The sequence below is a fragment of the Micromys minutus genome (genome assembly GCF_963924665.1).
Source record: "Micromys minutus genome assembly, chromosome: 30".
Taxonomy (NCBI): domain Eukaryota; kingdom Metazoa; phylum Chordata; class Mammalia; order Rodentia; family Muridae; genus Micromys; species Micromys minutus.
The window spans coordinates 21,833,876-21,857,865 of record NC_137965.1 but is presented as its reverse complement, the minus strand read 5'-3'; the positions used below and the strand labels follow the sequence as shown (position 1 = coordinate 21,857,865).

Genomic DNA, 23,990 nt, shown 5'->3' with positions numbered 1-23,990 from the left:
AACTTGGAAGTAAGTTCCCAAAATGTGTGTTACAGATTAAAAGTGGGCTAGAATTTCACAGGAAATAAACCTTAATTCCAAACTAACCTCAAATTTCCTACAGGAGAAATGACCATTATACAAGAAAAATTATACTTTCCAGTTTGTGGTAAAAAAAAATGAGTACCCAGAATTCTGTTCACCAGCATTTTAAAGGACCACAGGAACCCACAACTCACAGAACCACACAACTCAAAGGATCACACAACTCACAGTACCATGCAACTCACAGGACCACACAACTCACAGGAACACACAATTCACAGGACCACACAATTCACAGGACAATGCAACTCACAGGACCATACAACTCACAGAACCACACAACTCAGGGTCATCTAGAAGACCTGGGATCCGGCAGCCTAAGAACACTCAGGCCCTCATGAAAAGTTGCTTTTGTTTCATTTTTTTTTCCGAAGCCACTTAAATTTCAAGGATAGAGACCTCACACAAACATTCTAAAATTTGGCAAATTAATATATCCTTATTAATATATAGATTGATGTGTCTAACTCAAACTACCAAAACTTAAAAGATATTTAAATTATATTATTTATTATGTGAGAATGGGGCATGTGCCACAGTGGAGATTTAGGGACAATAAGAGGCAAAGGCCTGTTCTCTCCTTTCACCAAGTCGATTCCTGGGATTGAACTCAGGTCTTCATGCCAAGCAGAAAGTGCCTGTGCCTGCTGAGCCACCTTTTAGGCCCATTGTCTCTCAGAGTGGTGCATGTTTCAGATGTATCCTAAATATTTTGGCATTTGATTTCTGCAACATGGGGCAGGATGTCTGGTTATTACATCTCTACTGTGTGGCTTGGGCTCCTGTCAGCAGCATCTCAGAGGCCCGGAGTCCTGAATGTCTAGGGTGCAAACTTGGTCAGGACTATGGCTGTCCTTAGGAAGCCAAACTGCAGCATGGAGGACAGTCTCCCAAAGGCCCTGATCTGCGGTCAGAGCCCACAGCTTAGCTAAGAGGGAGTTCATTTCATTAATTGGCTCATGCTCCTCAAATGTAATACACCACACCACTAATTTTGCAGCTTCATCTGGTAAAGCTGTAAACTGGACATTCTCATTGTCTTAATTTTCGGTAAAATGCTGTTGGCTGTATGACAAATATATATATATTTGAATGATTTAGAGAAATTGTTCCTTCTCTCACCCCAGTGGAGTTTCTGGAAAATCAATATAACATACTTTACACATATCAACTTCATTGTTTAAATATGGAGAAATGAACTCTAGTAAATGACTATGCTACCCTGAATATACCCAATCCTGTTTGACCATGACTCTAATCCTGGGTGAGCCTGGTTAGTACCTGAATGGGAGAAATGGTCCCTAAACATGGATATCAACTTGGATCTTCCTTGGAAGGCCAATCTAGGCTTTCTTCCTCTGTCTGACATGGGCTTGTCTTTTTAAAAGATTGTATTATCCCCCAATACCAGTCACACATTTAAGTTTAAAATATTTTGCAAGGAAAAGATGGGTTTAAAAACATTATATCTTTTCGTTTAAAGCCTAGGTGAAAACTCACCCAGCATGGAGTCACTGGAAGTAAGATGGACCCTGTGCAACAAAGACCTTGCCATAGCTGGTGAGACCAAGATCCTGCATCTTACAGATATGGGAGGGTCACGCTGGTCGTTACCCAGTGGAAACTGTGTTCCAGACTCCATGAAGAACTTCCACTGACCTAGATAAGTTGTGGGATAATAGCTCATACAGCATTGCTACATTTTCTGTACCACTATATTATAAATTTGTCATGCCTGAGCATAACAATGGTTACTTATTTTACCATGTGGCTATGAACTCACTGTCTGTAACAAAAAGCTGCTCTTATGTTTGAGATATGAAGTGTCCTCAGAGGCTTGTGTATTAAAGGGTTGAGCCCTAGCTGGTGGTGCTAATTCGAGGGGCTCTGGAAATTTCAGTAGATGAGGCCTAGCTGAAGAAGTTTGCTCTCTGGGAGCTTGTCCTTGGTGGCTCTATGTTTCCATTACCCCCTAGCTGTCCCCTGTGAGGTGAGTACCCTCTTCTAGAGCAAAGATAGTGTTAAGGGCTGGCTAAGACGTGACATCTTAGAGGAATAAAAATGGAACAGACTGAAGAAGACCTAAGTTGCAGCATTTCCCCCCTGGCCTGCTTTATGAACCCAGGGGTCTGGTTTTCCTCGTTGTGGGAGACTGATAACAGGTTTGCCTGGATCCCTGATTGCTCAGCCCCCAGTGCTTGTTTTAGAAAATGTTCATTTAACATTAAAACAGGAAAGGCACTTTAAAAGAGATCAGACGGTAGAACCAAGCTAGAGTGCATGCTTCAAGGGGACAGACAGAAGAGTAGGGTCATTGTATTTGAAAGGATGTATTCTCTCATTCTTTCTGTCATCTATCTCTGGTCCCATTCTAAAAGGATTTTGTGGTTGGACTTGAAAGAAATATATTTGAATCTAAGTTTAACAAGACATTAATTTACATAAAGACAAGCATGGAATAGCAGATGTATAGAAAGGAGAACTCATCCTCAAATACTTTGGAGCCTAGTTTAAGATTTTTCTCCCCAGTGCTATTGCCGAAAATCTGACATATTTTAATGATAAATAATGACATGCTGTGAGAAGTACCTGCTTAAGTTAAATAGAAATTATGCCTCTGAGGATATGGGTACAAATCTACAATCATGAAGTGGAACCATTTTTCTAGTACAAAATGCTAACACAGCTAGAGGTTCTGGGATGAATTCCTTGCAGACCTAGATCCAGGGTTACAGAGCCATTTCTGGGGTTACAGAACCCCTTTAAAGATGAGCATTCCATTCATATGGTATAATGATCGAATTTTATAACAGGCCCCTTAGAACATAGCAAACCTCACCATGGCATTGTGGTGACAGGCTTCTAAGAAAAGAAGAAAATTAAGCTGAAGATAATATTTTTTTCTTCTTAAATGTCAGAATAATGTTTGACGGAAAAGCAATTTGAACAAGAAATTTCTGATGTGTGCATTGGGAAATATTCCAAAGCTGTTGGTTGTGCTTGAAACTAATGGTGGCATGGATCAGCTGTGAATTTCTCACAGTGATCTCTCTAATATTCTTACAGACAAGCAACCCCTACCTTTATTATACAGAATGGGCATTTGCTAGTTACAGACTTAAAGAGAAGCTGTTCCTAGGAAACAGGAAAATTACAGCTTTGTTTTACAGCCCAGAGCCCCCAAGAGGACTGTCTGGTGCCTGAATCAGTCCTGCCTCCCGAGTTTGGTACCCAAGGATTTGGTTGTTTCTTGAGTTTCACCAGTTGCCTCCATTCATCCAAGGATACAAAACAGTACTTGGGTTTAAGTTGCAGATTTTTCAGTAAGACAAGAGCACACTGCACTGTGTACAAATCTATTCCTCTGTTCTTATGCAAGACAGAAGCTATGTGGGGCTGGCCCAGTGTTTGTGAACATCGAATTCAGAAACTAGTGTTTGTTTGTAAGAGAGGAAAGCAACAGGGAGGCAGACTTCAAAATAAAGCACTGTGCATACTATCAGTGAGCATCCTGTGGGTTTGCATGGGAGCACTGAGAACATATTTGTGAAACTCAGGCTTCCAAATGTTGACCTAGACATCTTGAATAGCTGTTGTATGGTTATTCCGCTTCTTTCTTCTCAGCCTGTCCTTCCCCATCTCTTTCAGGTTCATCTCCACCTCCCTTCCCTCCCTCCTTCCCGCCCTCCTTCCCTCCCTCCTTCCCTTCCTCCCTCCCTCCCTCATGTCCACACCAGTCTAACCCCTTCCCTCTGCCAGTTCTATACTTCTGCCTCTAGCTTTAGCTCTGAGCTAAAATCTACAGATAGGAATACAAATTAGTTTACAGTGTTCTTATGAGCCATAGTTGAGTCACTCCTGTGTGTAGGCTTTCTGTAAATGCACAGATATTTGATGCTACCATATGGTAAAAAAATATGAATTAGGAATAAGCAATGTTTATAAGTAATTTTTATAACATAAGAATGCAGTTACCAAAACAATTGGCTGGCCAGTATGAAACTAAGTTACTGAAGCACAGTTTTTAATTTCCTCCAGGAGTAATCATCTTGCTTAAGTGTCTATGCATCATTCTCCCCTTCAGACCACAAATGTATAATTAGTTCCTATGATCAGAAGACAGCTGAAGAGCTTCTGAGAATTCCACCAGGTTCAAAACAGTGTATGGGAGACGCAGACTCAATAACAGCCAGTGATTATACTCAACGATGGTGACTCTGAATGCCAGGCCTGTCTGTGGAGGGGGCTGCTGTACACTTGGCCTTCTGTTAGATATCGTTGTCCTGTACACTCAAGGAGCAGAACATGTTTCAAAATTTTCAGGGTGCGTTCCACTAAATTACCAACGTATTTACATGGCTGTCAGAAACTAGCCTCAAATGATGACTTCTCCCATGCATGTGAGAAGTCTGGAACCTCAAAGTTAGCAACAACAACAACAACAACAACAAACCCAAAACAAAACAAAACAAAACAAAAAACCTCACACGATTCATGTGCTTTAGAGCAATCAGAAGGACAGTGAGTAAACCCATAAGCATGGCCTGCCTGCGACCACCAAAGACTTGCACAGATCTGTGCATTTCTTGGAGTGCATCCATGCTTCCCAAGCTTAGTGAAGAATATATTTTCAAGAGATAAACTGACCATCGTATCCATTTTTAACCAGTACCTACCATCTGAATTAGTTAATGACAAATTGCTAAGCATTAGAACTTCAGAGTAGAAAAATGTTTTTCTACTTTTTCCTTGAGAGGAAAGATGAGACATTTAAAAGCTCCAAACTGCCTACCACATCTGAATAGCATTTAAAACACTCACCTTCAATCAATTTATAAATAGTGAGCTATAAAGTTTTGCAGGGAAGAACAAAATCTTCAAATGTATTTAAGAACCTTTGAAAGAAACTGTACTGGTTAATTACTGGAAACATGTAGAAACATTTTGGCGCTCATCTATTGAGTGGGTGGGCTGTACATGTGATGAGAAAATTTCGGATTTAACTGTTTCCACAGGGGACAGTGGGGGGAAGGTGGGCTGCACATTTTAGATCTCCAAACCGAAGAGATAGGCCCAAACAGGCTGCTCCTCGTTTCTCCATCAACCAGCTCCTTCATTTTAGTACTTAGAAGACACTTTGTCTCCTGGGATCACTCACCATTCATGTTCTTAAAGATGTTCAGGATTGGCAGGATCTGACGGTAGTAAGGCACCAAAGCTTCACCCACCATCTCAGCGGACACAACCAGATGCTGGAGAACTTTGAGGGTGACACAGATGACTTGCCTGTTTCGGAGGTTCAAGGCATCTGTGTGGTGGGGAAACGAACAAGTGGAAAGTACTGAGTGTGAATTTTGTGATGTTTAGGTGACGCTGTCTCCTGGACACATTCAATTAAATTGTGTTCTATTGGGGACCCAAGGGGTCCTTATTATTGTAGTTCTCATGAAGCAGCGCAGCTCCCTGCTGAGAATCACATCTTATTTAGTTACTGTTCATCCTCCCAGCAGGTGTGGACTCCTCACTAACCCTGAGAACACTTCTCTTTTCTTTGTTTATTCTCCCTCCTCCCTTCCTCTTTCCCTCCTTCCTTTCTTCCTTTCTGTTTTTGTTTGTTTGTTTGCTTGAAGACAGGGTTTCTCTATGTAGCCCCGTCTGTTCTGGAACTCAATTTGAAGACCAGGCTGGCCTCCAACTCAGGGGGAATCACCTTGCCTCTGCCTCCTGGGGGGTGAGGGGTGGGATTGGGATTAAAGGTATATGTCACCATGCTTGGTGACTTCTCATGGTTTCCATACAGAAAAGAGGCTGGTGGAATGGGGAGGAAGAGAAAGACATTAAACATCACCTAGTATCAATGACTATACAGGCTACCAATAGATACGTTTCTGTGATCTCTGTCTGTTAAGAATCCCCACTGTTTTCTTTCTCCATATCCCCTTCTCTTTGTGTGTCTTTGTGTGTGTGGAGATCGGAGGTCAACATCAAGTGTCTGTTTCAGTTGATTTACATCTTAGATTTTTGAGGCAGGGTCACTCACAGACTGGCTGGCCAGCTTGTCCTAGGAATTCTCCATTGATGGGGTTACAGGAATGCACTGTCATGCTTAGCCTTTTGTGTGCCTGACTAGGGAGTCACACTCAAGTCCTCATGCTTGCGTGGGTATCGTTGGCCAGCTCCTTAGTCCTGATTCCCTGTTATTTTTCAAAGCTATTATCATGAAACAACCTTTATTTTGGGAGATAGATCTTTGGTTGGTGTGCATGTGGAGAAACTCTATATTGGTTACCAAGACAGGTAGTATTCTTGGTAGAGGCGAACATGAAATGGTTGCACATAGAGTCTTGAGGAGGCAAGGGAGGCAGTGTTGGAAGTACATGCATTCCATTACAGAGCCAACCATAATAAGGGGAGACCAAAAAATGCACACAGGCTTAGAGAACAGTTCTGAGTGCATAGCAACAAGCCACTGCAGAGAAAGGACAAAAGGCAGTTAAATTAACTGTTGGGTGCATCTCTACCAGGGCTGCAAAGCGCCCTTTGCTTTAGTGGAGACTCTGGACATTGATGCTAGTTGCGGGAACCTGACCAACTCATTGACACTTTCTTGGCCCTGGTTTCCTTAATCACAGCAGCCTGTCATTTGCTTGCTAAGGTGACTACATTAAAATGATTGAAATGGAGAGCTATACAAAAGCATTTATTATAGAAGGCCTGAGGGTTGATAGGATGCAGAGCTCCTGTCTACTCTGAAATACAAGACAAAGGCTCTTGTCTCTAAGATGTTCCACCTCCTAATGACAAAGGATCAACTATGACCTGAAAAAAAAGAGATTAAAAGCAACCAAGCCATCAGAGAGATGGCCAGTCCACCAGGGAGGGGCCCTCCACTATTCTTGAGTTCCAGCTCACACTTCCAATAGCTTTGGTCTCGCAGACAGATCACATCCAGTGTGTATCAGAGACAAATTTACCTCTGTAAGTCTCTTCTTTATTCTTCAGTGTGACCTGTACGGCTCCCTGTTACTAAAGGTCAAATCCCATTTTTCATTTCTCATATTCCCTACATTAAAAAATTGTTTCTGCATTGGGGTGTCCTTGAATTTATATCTTTCATACCATTTGTACTTCTATTCCTTTAGTCCAGAGTTTCTATTCTCCACCTAGATCTTCAACCACATCTTTACTCTGATTCTGGGTCTCTATCCTCACTTTTCCTTCTCTGGCTTTGTATTTTCATCCTCAAAATGTCTTTGACCCTCGAGTCTTCTTCTCACTTTATCTCCCCTGGTTAGTCCTGGGCCTCTCCCTTAGTCCTAAGTCTTCCTCTTCTCCCTCTGTTCCTCTGCTTCTAGGTCCTCATAAGGTACCTTCCCTTATCTGGTTCTCAATCTTCCTTATCTTATCTCCTCTGTTCCTGAGTCTCTATTTTTCTCTTGCTCATCTCCAACTTCCTGCTCAAGGGGCTTACTGTTGCTCTCTGCCTTTCTTCCCCTCAGAGTAAAGGACAAACCAGTCAGATCCAGAGAGGTATTCAGAGTTGTGAGGGCGACTCAACTCAACCCACAGCAAAAAGCCTAAGACTGTAAAGTGCCATTTAGTGATTTCATAGCTACTTTCTGTGGAAACACTGGGAAGGTTTTAAAAATAAAGTTGAGGTCACCTTTATCTTCTCCAGCAACAAACTGGTAGTTGGAAAATATATACACTTCAGTGCAGCCTCACAACCTCTGGTCCAGTCAAGGCTACATTCCTGGTTGGTTTGAAAGTAAACACGAATGTAACGGACAGAGATCCTCAGCTACAACTCTGGGAGCCCACCTAAATATAACTGCAAGACTTGGTCCATCATTAAAGCTTTTAAACACTTCACAGGCTGCATAGAATCTTCTGACAAAACAACTAAAAATAGAATGCTGTAATTTCCCCTGTAAGCTCTGGTGAGAGGGACAGTCAGAAGCAGGGCTTTGGAGCCCTGGTGAGAGGGGTAGAGCCGACCTTGCATGGTCAGCAGCCAGGCTGTTTCAAAGGGGCACTGGGTATGTATGTCTTTGTGCCAGGATTTAACCCTAGCACCTTATACATCTTAGAAGACTAATCCTCCTTTGTCAGTGTTTGCTGAGAGTGTATTGGTGTGCTCCACATAGTTTTAGGAACTGGAAGGATTGAAATGAACGAGACACAGATGCTAATATCCTCTCGGGGATCACAATCTAGCGTGGAAGCAGACAGTAAGCTTATACTGTAAGTGCGATGGCTGTTCTTGGCAAGACAAAATCATTCAGCAGCCAATCACAGGGCTACCCAACCTTGGTTCAGGATCGCTGAACTCTCCCGGACACAGTACATATTCCAGGGATTAATAGATGCTATTAGGCCACAGACTTTGCCAGGCAGAGAGGTGCACCAGAAACAGAGAGCCCTCCCTGGGGAAAGGAGCCTGCTCCAGCTGTGTAGGTTAGAGGGTACTGAGGTATTCAGGTCCTGTTATCTGCTCTCATAATGGTGGATGTGTTTTTCATGAGCACCCTTTGGTGAGAAGCATGTGTGTATAGGTGCATCCATGGAGGATCTGAGGTCTCATCTTGTTAAAATAATCAGCAGGAATCAGACACTAGAGAGTTTGGGTTTCTGCCCTTTCTACCCATTCTTCACTCCTTCCCATCACATTCCTACAAGGGCTTCATAGTCTTGTATAATGGTCCATTTTGTTTTGTTTTTCAGGAAAACATAACAACAAAGGCAGAAAACCCAGTGAGAAACAAATGGCAGGATGTGGCAGTTTTGGTGGCTGTGATGGCTCTTGAATGAGCTTTTTCATCATGTGTGCTTTAAAAAGACTGTGACAAGATAGCCTTGTGTATGTATATATATGCCCAGTGTCAGGGGAGAGATCTTCCATGTAGATCACATTGATGCTACAAGTACATGTGAACAACTGTACCTTAATTTTGTTAACTGGGGTTATATGTATAGCCACTTGGCCACTCAGGTGTTATATTAATGTTCTCTCTCAACAAAATAACAAACAGATATTAGGACACAACTGCATTGCAACCCTGACTGAAAGAGCACAGTTGTGCTCAGCATTATTGGAATATTACTGACAGTGACCCACAACCACGGTGCCTGACCTGCTACTCTGAATGTCGCATGAAAGGGAATTCTGTGTCCTTCTCAAGAAACAAGAAAAGAATCTTCACTGTAGCTGTGAGAGGAAACTGTAGTGCATCTTAATCTCATTGAGAGGGATTTTCTCTTTATCTTTGTGTGTGTGCATCCATGTGGGTATATGTGTGCATGCAGATGCCTGTGCACATATTTGAATGTGTGTGTAGAGGTCACATGTGAACCTATGGTGCTATTGCTCATAAGTGCTTACTGGATGCTCTGAGACAATACTATTAGTCTGGAGCTCACTGAGTAGGCTAGGCTGCATGGTGAGTAAACCTCAGGGATCTGCCTACTGCCACCTCTCCAGTTCTTGGATGGTTGGTGCACCAGCACTCCTGAACTTCTATTTGGGCCTTAAGGATCAAACTCAGGCTCTCCCACCATCATCCCGCCCATTTCCGTTTCAGTTCATGTACCTCTGTTCCTCCTTCTCCAGGAACTGACTCTTCACATCAAGATGGGAGCCTTTGTGTTCTTCCGCTCCCAGTGGAATTCAAAAAATATGATTGGGGGATGGCGGTTAGGAATCAAAGGCCTCTTCCTTTGAAAAAGCGTGTTAACAGGTAGAAAGGGAGTATAAGTGTGTGTGTTTGCTGTTGTCAAGTTGTAAGTGAGGACTCTGAACTCAAGATTTAAGGTTTGAAAAGGTCTAACACGAAGAGTCTGCTGACATCATAGATCCTTTCTATTCAGGAAATTGGATTTCTATTGAACTGCTTACTGCCTTCAGGTATAATGAACAGGAGGGAACTTACAGATAGAGAGAAATTGTTGGAGAATAAGGAAAAACAATTTGAAGCCAAAGTGGTAAAATTTATTCATCTTAGATAGTTTTAAGCCCTGCATACAATTTTCTTAGGTCTAAAAATCCATTATTGCTATGAATTTTGTGAAGTGAAAGCATTTCCTACTATTAGATATGATTTGCTACTACAAGATGAGAAGACACAGGAACATTACCAGTGGATCGTCTCAGTTTAAAGTTAGAAACACCAAACAAAATCAAAGCCAAACATGAAGTCTAAAAAATACTTCTGACACGTGTCATAAATGTTACTATTGGTAGCATACACATAGCGATCATAATCTAGTGAAAGAACCCATCAAAATTGTCTAAGACCGTGAGCAGATAATACAGAGGTGAATATACCCAAGTGAGCAGGTAATAGTCTGGAATGTTCAAATTCATTGGTGATCAAAATGATGTTGGGATAGCACATTAGCAAAGAATAGTCATTGAAATACTATCATTCAGAGCAGAAGCAAGTTTGGTAAAGGGAGGCTTTAACAGATGTGATGGCCTAGATAGGTGCAGCCTGTCTGCAGGGCAGCACTTCTCAGAGCCTACAAATGCAAGTGATGCTCAGCACAGGCGTTCATTGCCATGAGCCTGTAGCCTGAGTATGAAAGTGTGTGCTCAGATAGGAAAGAATGCTGAAATAATCAAAACATTCCAAGACCATCAGGTCATCAAAGGAGAAGACCATACATCTATAGGGTGAAAAGTTATTTTGGTATATCTATTTGTTTATTTTAATTTTTGAATTAGTTTTAGGATCCCTTATGTAATTTAGCACTCGGTGAAAGCAGACGTTCTTTGTGTTAAGTAGTTTATTTTTCTTATAAGTGATTCAATTTGTTTAAAAAGCATCAGTTAATGACATGCTAAAGATGCAGTCCCCAGTGTGTATGACTGTTACACTCACGAGGCTCTGGGTGAGCGGGAGGAAGCATGAGGATTCGTGTCTCCTCCGAACTCTTTTCCTTCTTGTAGCTGAAGTTGGGCCTGGGCATTGCACAAACTGATGCCTGGTGCAGTGCTGGCAGCTGAGCATGAGCTTGTATGGTGAGTGGTGGCACTGTGTGGTGAGTGCTGGCACTGCATGGTGAGTTGTGGCACTGTGTGGTGAGTGCTGGCACTGGCAGTGCAAGGCTCTTCTCTCAGAGCACCTTTCCCCTTGTACCTAGCTGTCTACTCAGTTCACCTTGAAGGAGCGGGGTACCACATGATGCCAAAGGAAGAAGTTAGCCTTGCTGTCATTTCCAGAGTGAAATCAAATGATTATCTTTTGTATCAAGTGGGCATTGCCAAGAGCCATTAGTATATTCTTGACATTGGTTGAGAAAGAGTCATTAGATTTGCCACAGCTTTCATGGCCACGAAGGACATGCAAAGGCCTTATGCAAAGTAGGGAATTCTGGGAAGTACATGAAATAGGAGGTGGGTGGACAGAACAATCTCCAAGATACAGGAGCCCAGTCCTTCCCAAAGAAGGACAGGAAGAGCACACATTTCTAAGCCTGATAGCAATTTCTGATACATTTAGGAGTGATGATCTGGACTAGCAATTTGGATCACGAAGGAAAACAGCAGTGGTTATTAGTAACTTGAACTTGCTCACTGGATGAAGACTAACCAAGCTAACATACCATAGTCTACACTTTCTCACAAAGAACACCTAACTAGAGTGCCTTAGCAAGACATCTGACCAGAACTGCCTGGCTGTTCTAGTTGTTAAGACATAAAGATGGACTGCTGGGGCACAGTTCAATTGAGAGAGTGCATGCTTGGCATGCCCGGAACTCAGGGCCTTCCCCAGCACCACAGAAACTGGATGTGATGCTACACTGGAGGTGGAGACAGGAGGACAGAGTTCAAGGTTATCCTCAGCTACTTAGCAGGTTCCAGGCCAGCCTGGGATATGTGAGACCCTGCCTTTAGAAAGAAATGAACGAACAAACAAACACGATACTAACAACAAAACCCAAAAATGTATAAGCGGATTGAGAGATAGGACTTTCTCCCTTCCTTTTCTTGTTATTCCGGCGTGAATAACTTAAGTCCAGTAGCATGCACTGAGGTTTTGGTATCAACCCTTCCTTACATCAGAGGTCTGCATTTGAGCTACTTGGTTCCATTGAAATAATATTTTTGTAAATTGAGTGCATTCTTATTGAATCGAAACCTATCATCTGTTTTGGTGACTGTTAGTCGAGAATATGCCAACTAAGAAATAGAAAACTAAGGAACACACACACACACACACACACACACACACACACACACACACACACACATCTTTATTTCCCAGTAATGTTCTCTTTTTTTTTCTTTTTTTTTTTAAACGATTTTATTTTTCAAAACAAAGATAGATGTAAAGATTTTAAACATTTTTTGCTTAAAATTATACATTTTTGTCAGTACTGTTTTTTCAGACATTAAAATAAATTTTACATAAAACCATGTGAATATGTTTTTTAGTCGGTACTTGATTTTTTTCAAGGGCTTGACAGTATGCATTGAAAACGTACTAGTTGCAATAAGCGTAAAGTACATGCAAAACAAAACGCAACATGGAAATAGTCAAAGTCTTCTTGTTTTGTGAATATATGTATAGTTTTTGTTTTCTTTATTTCTTGGACTTCATACAGTCTGTGAGTTGTTTCTGGGGGAGTGCAAGCCTCTGGGGTTAGCATCCCACTATCAGTGACTGCATATTATGTCTGTTCTTTTGTGACTGGGTTATATCACTCAGGATGATCTTCTCTAGATGCAGCCATTTTCTTAAGAATTTGGTTAAGTCATTGTTTCTGGTGGCTGAGTAGTATTCCATTGTGTATATGTACCACAATTTTTGTATCCATTCGTCTTCTGAAGGACATCTGGGTTCCTTCCAGCTTCTGGCTATTATAAATAGAGCCGCTATGAACATTGTGGTGCATATATCTTTGTTGTGTATTAAAGTGTCTCTGGGGTATATGCCCAGAAGTGGAATAGCTGGGTCTTCAGGTAGTACTATATCCAATTTTCTGAGGTATCGCCAGACCGATTTCCAGAGTGGTTGAATTAGCTTGCAACCCCACCAACAGTGGAGAAGTGTTCCTATTTCTCCGCAGCCTCGCCAGCATCTGCTGTCATCTGAGTTTTGGATCTTGGCCAATCTGACTGGAGTGAGGTGGAATCTTAGGGTTGTTTTGATTTGCATTTCCCTGATGGCTAAGGATGTCGAGCACTTCCTCAGATGTTTTTCGGCCATTCGGAGTTCCTCAACTGAAAAAGATTTGTTTAGCTCTGTACCCCATTTTTTAATAGGGTTATTTGATTCTCTGGTGTCGAGCTTTTTGAGTTCCTTGTACACCTTAGATATTAGGCCTCTATCTGATGTGGTGTTGGTAAAGATCTTTTCCCATTCTGTTGGTTGCCGTTTTGTTTTCTTGACGATGTCCTTAGCTTTACAGAAACTTTGCAATCTCATTAAGTCCCATTTGTTAATCTTTGACCTTAGAGCTTGAGCCATTGGTGTTTTGTTTAGGAAATTTTCTCCTGTGCCTATGTGTTCTAAGGTTTTCCCTACTTTCTCATCTAATAATTCCAGTGTATCAGGTTTAATGTGAAGATCTTTAATCCACTTACACTTGAGCTTTGTACAAGGAGATAAGAACGGGTCTATTTTCATTCTTTTGCATGTTGAGTGCCAGTTGGACCAGCACCATTTGTTGAATAGGCTGTCCTTTTTCCATTGAATGTTTACTGCTCCTTTGTCAAAAATCAGGTGACCATATACATGAGGGCTCATTTCTGAATCTTCTATTCTATTCCATTGATCCACTTGCCTATTTCTGTACCAGTACCATGCAGTTTTCAGCACAATTGCCTTGTAATATAGCTTGAGGTCAGGGATAGTGATTCCCGCTGATGTTTTTTTGTTGTTGAGGATGGTTTTCGCTATTCTAGGTCTTTTGTTATTCCAGATGAAATTGCACATTGATCTTTCCAATTCCATGAAGAACTGGGTTGGAATTTTGATGGGGATTGCATTGAATCTGTAGATTGCTTTTGGTAGGATGGCCATTTTTAAGATGTTGATCTTTCCAATCCATGAGCATGGGAGATCTTTCCATTTTCTGAGATCCTCCTCAATTTCTTTCTTCAGAGGTTTGAAGTTCTTGTCATACAGGTCCTTCACTTCCTTAGTTAGAGTCACACCAAGGTATTTCATAGCTTTTGTAACTATTGTGAAGGGTACCTTTTCCCCAATTTCTTTCTCCACATGTTTGTTTTTTGAGTATAGGAATGCTACTGATTTGTTTGAGTTAATTTTGTATCCGGCCACTTTGCTGAACTTGTTTATCAGCTGTAGGAGTTCTCTGGTGGAATTTTTGGGGTCACTCAAGTACACTATCATGTCATCGGCAAAGAGTGATGTTTTTATCTCTTCCTTTCCGATTTGTATCCCCTTGATCTCCTTTTGCTGTCTAATTGCTCCAGCCAGGACTTCCAGTACTATGTTGAATAGGTAGGGAGAGAGTCGGCAGCCTTGTTGAGTCCCTGATTTTAGTGGGATTGCTTCAAGTTTCTCGCCATTAAGTTTGATGTTGGCTGTTGGTTTGCTGTATATTGCTTTTATTATGTTTAAATATGGGCCTTGGATTCCTGTTCTTTCCAGGACTTTTAACATGAAGGGGTGTTGGATTTTGTCGAATGCTTTCTCCGCGTCTAGTGAGATGACCATGTGATTTTGGTCTTTAAGTTTGTTTATATGGTGGATTACATTGATGGATTTCCTTATGTTAAACCATCCCTGCATCCCAGGGATGAAGCCTACTTGGTCATGATGAATGATGGTTTTGATGTGTTCTTGGATTCGGTTTGCAAGGATTTTGTTGAGTATTTTTGCATCAATGTTCATAAGTGAGATTGGTCTGAAGTTCTCTTTCCTTGTAGGGTCTTTGTGTGGCTTAGGTACGAGGGTTATTGTAGCCTCAAAAAATGAGTTGGGTAATATTCCATCTGATTCTAGCTTTTGGAATAGCTTGGTGAATATTGGTGTTATATCCCCAATAAATGTCTGATAAAATTCTGCACTGAACCCGTCTGGACCTGGGCTTTTTTTGGTTGGGAGGCTTTTGATGACTTCTTCTATTTCTTTAGGTGTTATAGGGTTATTTAGATGGTTTACTTGGTCCTGGTTCAACTTTGGTATCTTGTATCTGTCTAGGAATTCGTCCATTTCCTCCAGATTTTCCAATTTTGTGGAGTATAAGTTTTTGTAGTAGGATCTGATGATTTCTTGAATTTCCTTAGTTTCAGTTGTTATGTCACCACTTTCCTTTCTGATTTTGTTAATTTGGATACTCTCTCTTTGCCCTTTAGTTAGTCTGGCTAGGGGTTTATCAATCTTGTTGATTTTCTCAAAGAACCAACTCTTTGTTTTGTTGATTTTTTCAATGGTTTTTTTTGTTTCTATTTGGTCTATTTCTGCCCTAATTTTGATTATTTCTTGCCGTCTACTCTTTTTGGGTAAATCTGCTTCCTTTTGTTCTAGGGCTTTTAGCTGTGCTGTCAGGTTGCTGATGTGAGCTCTCTCCAGTTTCTTCTTGGAAGCACTTAGAGCAATGAGTTTTCCTCTCAATACTGCTTTCATTGCATCCCATAGGTTTGGGTATGTTGTGTTTTCGTTTTCGTTGAATTCTAGAAAATCCTTAATTTCTTTCTTTATTTCTTCTTTGACCCTGCTATCCTTTAGCAGAGTGTTGTTTAGTTTCCATGTGTATGTGGGCATTTTGTTGTCTTTGTTGTTGTTAAAGACCAGCCGTAGACCATGGTGATCTGAGAGGATGCATGGGAGTATTTCAATCTTCTTATATCGATGAAGGCTCGTTCTCTGTCCAATTATGTGGTCAATTTTCGAGAAGGTGCCATGGGGTGGTGAGAAGAAGGTGTATTCTTTTACTTTAGGATAGTATGTTCTGTATATATCTATTAATTCTAGTTGGTTCAAAGTCTCTGCTAGTTTTGCAGTGTCCTTGTTCAGTTTTTGTTTCCCTGATCTGTCCATTGGTGAGAGTGGGGTGTTAAAGTCTCCCACTATTATTGTGTGGGGTGAAATGTATTTTTTGAGCTTTAGTAGAGTTTCTTTTATGAATGTGGGTGATTTTTTATTTGGAGCATATATGTTAAGGATTGAGAGTTCCTCCTGACAGATTTCCCCGGTAATGAGTAAAAAGTGTCCTTCTTTATCTTTTTTGATAACTTTTGGTTGGAAATTTACTTTATTTGATATTAGAATAGCCACTCCAGCTTTCTTCTTGGAGCTGTTTGCTTGGAAGTTTTTTTCCCACCCTTTTACTGTGAGATAGTGTCTGTCTCTGTCTCTGAGATGAGTTTCCTGTATGCAGCAAAAGGCTGGATTTTGTTTATGTATCCAGTCTGATAGTCTGTGTCTCTTTATTGGGGAGTTGAGCCCATTTATGTTAATAGATATCAAGGAATAATTGTTTCTGTATCCTGCCATTTTTGCTTTTTTGGGTTGAGTTGTGTCCATGTTTTTTTTCTTTTTTTAGTTTTCTTGTTTAGGAGTTTTTTTTGTTTTTACTAGGCTGTATTTTCTCTCCTTGTATTGGGTTTTCCACCTGTAATTCGTTGTAGTGCTGGGTTTGTGGTCATATATTGTGTGAATTTTGATTTGTCTTGAAATATCTTTGTCTCTCCATCGATGGTGATTGATAGTTTTGCTGGGTATAGCAGCTTGGGCTGGCACTTGTGCTCTCTTAAGGAGTGCATGATATCTGTCCAGGCTCTTCTAGCTTTCATAGTCTCTGCTGAGAAATCGGGTGTGAGTCTGATTGGTCTGCCTTTATAAGTTACCTGACCTTTTTCCCTTACTGCTTTTAGTATTCTTTCTTTACTTTGGGCACTTGATGTTTTTACTATTATGTGTCGGGAGGTATTTCTTTTCTGGTCCAACCTATTTGGAGTTCTGAAGGCTTCTTTTATGCTCGTGGTCATCTCATTCTTGAGGGTAGGGAAGTTTTCTTCTATGATTTTGTTGAAGATATTTACTGTGCCTCTTAGTTGATACTCTTCTCCCTCTTCTATTCCTATTATCCTTAGGTTCGGTCTTCTCATTGTGTCTTGTATTTCCTGGACATTTTGGGTTAGGAGCTTTTTGTTTTTTGCATCTTCTCTGGCTGTTTTGTCTATGTTTGCAATGTTGTCTTCTGCCCCCGAGATTCTCTCCTCGATCTCTTGTAATCTGTTGGAAATGCTTGCTTCTGTGACTCCTGATTTCTTTTTTTGGTGTTCTGACTCTAGGGTTATCTCTTTTAGCGCTTTTTTTATTGTGTCAATTTCTGTTTTAATTTCCCTCTTCCATTCCTTTATTTCCTTGGTTCTGTTTTCGTCTCGTTCTTTGAGTTCTTTGAGTGTTTTTCTTGTTTCTTCTTTAAAAGCTTCTGAATCTTTTTGCTTTTCCTCCCTTTCTTGTTTAAGTAACTCTATCAGCGTCTTGAGGCATGTTTTCAGGTCTGTGTCTTCTTTCTCTGGAGTGTTTGGAATTCCTATGTTTGCTACTATCGGAGAGCTGGGTTCTGGTGTTGCTAGATTGTCTTGGTTTCCTTGTGATATACTCTTTCTCTTTCCTCTTGCCATTTTGTTGTCAGTGATATGTTCTTGCCTTTCCCTTGTATCTGGTCTGTGTCCCTGGTACACTTTCAGTGTGCACTCCTCAGAGATCTCTCTACTCCCCAGCAGCCCAGGTTCCGGGTGGCAGCTGGGCCAGGCTCTGCTCTGCGTACTGAAGTCACCTCCGGGTGGGAACAGATGTTCCTAAGATTTGTTCCTGGTCACAGTAGCTCAGCCTGTACGAGCCGCCTTTCCGGCTGGTGGTTGGGCCAGGCTCTGCTCTGCGACCTGAAGTCGTCTCCGGGTGGGAACAGAAGTTCCGAAGATCTGTTCACGGTTACTGGATCGGGGAGGACAGGGCAGGTCAGGGCAGGGGGTCCCCTTTCCGTGTGCACTCCGCAGAGATCCCTCTGCTCCCCCGCAGCCTAGGTCTCCCACTCACCAGTTGCTCAGCCTGTACGAGCCGCCTTTCTGGCTGGAGCCGCCTTTCTGGCTGGTGGTTGGGCCAGGCTCTGCTCTGCGACCTGAAGTCCTCTCCGGGTGGGAACAGAAGTTCCTACGATCTGTTCCAGGTCTCAGTAGCTCAGCCTGTACGAGCCGCCTTTCTGGCTGGAGCCCCCTTTCCGGCTGGTGGTTGGGCCAGGCTCTGCTCTGCAACCTGAAGTCCTCTCCGGGTGGGAACAGAAGTTCCTAAGATCTGTTCCCGGTTACTGGATCGGGGAGGACAGGGCAGATCAGGGCAGGGGGTGCCCTTTCGTGTGCACTCCGCGGAGGTCCCTCTGCTCCCCAGCAGCCTAGGTCTCCCACTCACCAGTTGCTCAGCCTGTACGAGCCGCCTTTCTGGCTGGAGCCGCCTTTCCGGCTGCAGTAATGTTCTCTTTACACAATTTTATGACTCCTCTGGACAATGGCATTTCCAGTCTCCAGGGAAGGGTGAATGAACAAAATGATCCAACACTGTAGGGTTCAGTAATGAAAGCTGGATTTTCCCATGAGTCCAAAGTCCACACACCTAATAACCACTCTCTTTTCTCTCCTGGCATCCCCTCAGTCATGAGGTATGTCCCATAGCCTGGTACACACTAGGCCTAGACCATGAGGAAACCATTAAAAATGCCAGTGAACTGACTCTAGCATGGACTAGCAGGAAGTCTTCACCATGCTGGGTCCTGAGCACCAGTGGCTTGCTTTTTAGAGAATAAGTTCCAGTGACAGAGACAAAGCTCACAGCATCTTTCAGAAAGCAAGGTAGGCTGTCTGAGCACGCTATTTCAGACACATAGACAAATGTTTGTGTTTTTCCACTGTTAGACTTTATTGACATTTTAATATATTTACAAGGTACACTGGTTTCACTGGCAGCAACACTAACTCTCAGACCACACAGTGAAAAGATGCATAGGTTATAGAATGGCTGCAAAAGCTTACAGAGGCCACTAAGAAGAGCTCAGGAAGTTCCATGGAGGCCCTACCAAGATAGTCCATGTGGGAATAAGATAAATAATCCTGCTGCAGGTCTACTGGAGATGCTACTAGAGGGCAAAGTTGTGAGGTTACAGTTTTGAGTAAGCTCTGAGATCTAATCAGGATGCAGATATAAGCTGCAGGATTATCAGAGACAATGGACAGGACTGGGTCCAGATAGACATAGAAGTGGACAGATGGGTGGTTTGTACAAATGGGTAAATGGACAAATGGGCAGATAGGCAGGCTGTACCAACAATGAGGAACCAAGCTGAGCTGAAGCCTATGGGACCGTTGGGACTTCTCTGATTGCATTGATGCACATACTAGATAGTCAGGTGACAGATCTGCAGAGGCCATGTTAGGCATCCAGGTGAAGCTAGCTGACCCTTTCCTTACTCTTCTCTGTTCAGTGAGTTTGTAAGCCCAGTTTTCCAGATACAGTTTTAGTTTACCTATGATCTCATATGGTCTCCATTTACTTTGATAAATCGATACAGCATGTTTATCCTTAAGAATACATTACTGAACAGGTGGTGCCTTGTGGGTGGTACCTATTCATGTGTCCACCAAGGTACAAGACTTTCTAAGTCCTGAGAATCTGTGGCATGTTTTTAAGGGATAAGCCATGGTGACTAAGGCATTGTCACTCAAAGTGGAGTTAAATGCTATCTGGAAAGTGGGCTCTCTCTAGGCAAAGTCCTGGAAAACAATTTTTAATACACAGTATGGCATAACCAAGAACAGGGCACAACTTGAATCTGCATCTGCTTTGGAATGATGTCATGGCTGCCTGCTGCATGTATGAGACTTTAGCTTGGGTGACTTAAAGATGTCGACATTAAGGCAGAGGATGATGGTGGCATTACCAAATTCAGGTCACATACTCTGTGAAAAGCTTCAAACGCACTAGTTTATTTTGCCACAGAAATGACCCAATATGCTGGGGGGCCATTGCTGTCCCTATTGTGAACAAGTTGTTGGGCCCCAATACTGAGCATGGACATTGGCTTATGTGAGACAGGAAAAGGCTGCTTGAAGGTGCCCCCGGCTGTTTGTGGCACCGTCTCTCTGGCTCTGTCTTGACTTTCTGGCGTGGTCAGCTTGCACCTCTGTTTCTGTTACTCTTGCTGCTGCTATGCTTTTACATCGCATCTTTGCTGTCCTCATCCACACAGGACTGGATCTCATGACATCAACAGAGGATCTTTAGTTTTAGAAGGTGAATATGTACATGACTAATATCTCTGAGGTTGTCATCTAGCCTCTGCCTTGGGCTGATACCACTGTGCCTTCAATGGGACACGAGTGCCATTAGTAGAGTCACTAGGTGACACAAGGCTTTCTGCTATAGTTCTGTTTAGATGGAAGGGTGAAGAAAACATGGCAATGTCATTGGTTAAGAGCAATGAAAAACATGTCTAACAGTGGGATTCTACAGCCCGTGTGGTTGGGAGTGCTCGTGTAGGGATGTTTTCCAAGGAGTTCAACTTATCAAAGCTCTCCAAGATTCCTACTACTTTGCTGCTCTAGAAAAGATGAGAACTCTCCTCCTGACCTCAGTGGCATAGAGTGTTGGGCCGGCACTAGAACAGGGCTCTAAGGTTTTGCTAATGTTTGTTCTGAAGAAGTCAACAAGGGAAGGCAGGCTTTAGTGTCAGGTTACTGACAGCTCACAAGAAGGAGCCTCCCAGGGGAGGAAAAATGTTCTCCATTGTAAGATTCATGGTCCCTGGTGGCTGCAGATTTTTAATTGCTGTTCAAATGGATCAGTATGGGCTGAGCCTGCCATAGCATCAGAAGAACCCTACCTTATCGATCATGGCACATAACTATGTCTCTTTTCACAGTCTATAGGAAGAACAGACTCCTGACTCTACAGAACTAGATAACCAAGAAATGTACAAGAACCGAGTTTGGAGAGCCATCTTTTCTTTTTCTCACTCTGTGTGTGAGTGACATGCTATATGCTACTTGGATAGATAACCCTCCTTTTCCCTTGGCCACAGCTCTAAAACCTCTGAGCATGTGCAGTCGTTCCACGTTTCTCTGGAAATACAGAGGTACTGGCACCTGGTTTTTCTTACAGGTGTGAAGGTGAGCGTAGAGTCCCCAGATCTACGTGGGATAAGCTGACATCAATGACTTTCACATCCCAGAGCAGAGGGTGACAATATTGAGCCAACACAGCAAATATGTCTGAAGTGAATTTTGAGTCATGGAAGCTACTAAGCAAACTTTATGAAGACAGTTTGGATCATGTTTCTTTTTTAGTATCTTGTAATCAAAATAACCCCAAGTAATTTACCCCTTTCCCGAATTTTCCAACGTAAAGGTCTAATTGTTCTTCTTAAATTAAAACTATTTTTTTGCAGTTTATTATCAATTTTGGAACAATGTACTTGTCAAATTTTGAAACATGAGGGAAATGATTAGATCATTAAAAGGGTAATGCTTGTGAGCGTGCTTGCTAATTAAAAAGACTTGTCACAACAGGCTCTTGCTTTCTGGCACATTTTATTCCTTCACACTGGTCCCGTTTTCTTTCTGATCGACCACTGGATGACAATCCAGGAGAATATGTCACTTTTTTGAGTGTTAGTACTCTTGAGCCAGGACTCACTGTGTTCGCTCCTACTTAGGCATAGCAACTGGACACGGCTGGGCACGTGGCCTTGGCTGGTGCAGTCAGCCAGGTGACCTTAGTTCATTAGAGGTGTCCTAACGAGGGCTCGGTCTTGTGTCCCCCTTCCACACGCAGACTGCCATTGTCTCTATAAGTTGGTGCAGCCAGGGTCACCTCTCCTCCAGCAGGTCATTTTGCAAGCGCATGCTGCTGGTCATAAACAAAACTATCTCACTGGGAGACTTAGAGCAACAGAAATTTACTCCCACGACATCTTCTGATGGGCAGAAAGCATCGGAGAATTACAGTGTTTAATTGGGGTTTCGGGATAGGCATTCCTACAAGGTCCTTTTACACAAGACCCAGCACATTAGCAGATCCAAATGGACACGCCATACTTTTAAAAATGGTGTCTTATCCACATTCCAGTGAAGAGAACAGTTATGTACCTCATTAAATTGATTTTGAAAATATTTAATGCATTTCTTGCACACTAGCCAAGCCCATTAGACACGGTGGGGACAGAGCACTGTTTAACATTATATCCTAAGTGACATAAGCTGCAAAGATCTGCTGGAGAGAGAGAGAGTGAAGGGTGGAGAGAGGACTGGAGTGGGGGAAGGGAAGGACTGGAAAGAGGCACAAAGGAAAATTAATACAGGAGCAGCGCTTTGAAGGCCATGTAGTGCTGAGGCGTGTGAGCTGGTGACAGCAGACAGAACTGGGAAAGAGCCAAGCAAGTCCTATGAAACAGTCAGTTTGCTGTCACACAGGCCAGTGGAAGCAGCCAGTGAGAAGGTGACAAACTTGCTGCCACACCCTGGGAACTAGGAGACATGACCAAAGTGGGCAGGAAGCATACACTGATAGGGCTGGGATTGAATGCTTTTGTCTCAGAGCTAAGGTGTAATGGTCTGGGGTGAAAGAGAGCATCAGGAGGCATGACTTGAGGCATCATGGGGTGGGGGAGGGGATGGAGAAGAGGTCTTAGAAGAAAGGGTTTGTAGCAGGGGTGTGTGAGAAATCTGCATGCAGACCCTACCGTAGCTGACTTTTAAGAATCACACAGGGAGGAGATCCCTGTGGGCCAGACAGTGAGCACAAGCCAAGAGATGAAAGCAGCCAAGATGGAAGGAGCTTCACTGTGTCCCCAACAGGGAGGCGAAGCTGGGAGACTGTGTCTCAGGGGTTAAATGTCCACCACCACTGGAAGTGACACTCTTCTATGGATCATAAAAGGACTTAGAGGTTCTGAAACATGCTATGAATGTCTAGGGTAGGTTTGGCCTCTGGGCCCCTGCTGAGGTTGGACAAACCCTGAGTCTGGCTGCTGAGTACTGACTGGAAGTGAGAGGTGTCGCTTTCAGGATGTGGGGACTAACTGTTGCATTCTCTATGGGAGACACCCTTGCTCTCTGTGGTGCTGTGGCCAGTAGTATAAATCAGGCTGGGTCCCCGAGAGACAGTTGTAAGGCTCCTGCCACTAACCCCTAGGAAGGTGCACTTCCTTGCTTTAAGTTGCTCACTGAGTTATGCCCCTAGGGCTTAGGGGGACTGGTTGCTACTGTAAAGCATACTGCATCCAATTGATAAATTTTCTTTATTGTAATAAAAACTATTTAAAACTATAAAGAACTCTTTCTGATAATTTCAAGATATCATGCAACGTTTGAGCTTTGATCTGCTCAGTTTCAATTTTCTTGACATTATCACTTAGAATTCTTTCTCCTGTTGGTATCTTCTGGTGCTCTATAGCTGATTAAGATGGCCACTTGGTTTGATCTTTTTTAATGTGCTTTATATTTCAGGCTATCTATTTCTTCTAAATTAATGCCTTGCCACACTGTACAAAAAGCATATTATTTGAACCTAATTTCTGGCAATGTTCTTGTGAGTGTTTGTGATTTTACTGCAGCATACTCATTATTGTGCAGTGGACATACTTTCTAATGTATAAATAATTATTATTTCTTACTTGGCTCATGATTATTTACAAACACATGTCTTAATTTCAAGATAGAAATGTTAAGCTATCATTTAAAAGATTGATTTCTTACACAACTTACATTTTGATCATTCACTGTGTTTCATAACGTTTCCATCTTTGGAACTTTCTCTGAGTTTTGTCTTAGACCCAGAATATGGCCGAATGGAAGCTCTGTGAATGCTGTGGCAATGGAGACCTGTAGCTGTGCACACAGCACTGAGGGCCAGGTATGATTCCCATTCTGACCCTAG

The 23,990-nt window shown here is 42.4% G+C and overlaps 1 protein-coding gene across 1 annotated transcript in view; it reads right to left on the bottom strand.

Annotated features, from left to right (window-relative positions):
• PACRG (parkin coregulated) overlaps positions 1-23,990 on the bottom strand; it is a gene marked incomplete at both ends in the record, with an annotated part of 454,827 nt that overhangs the window by 169,999 nt on the left and 260,838 nt on the right. Inside the window, one exon of the mRNA XM_080941761.1 lies at positions 5,243-5,392. Within this exon, the coding sequence (XP_080797887.1) occupies positions 5,243-5,392 (150 nt within the window). The remainder of the gene's footprint in view (positions 1-5,242; positions 5,393-23,990) is intronic.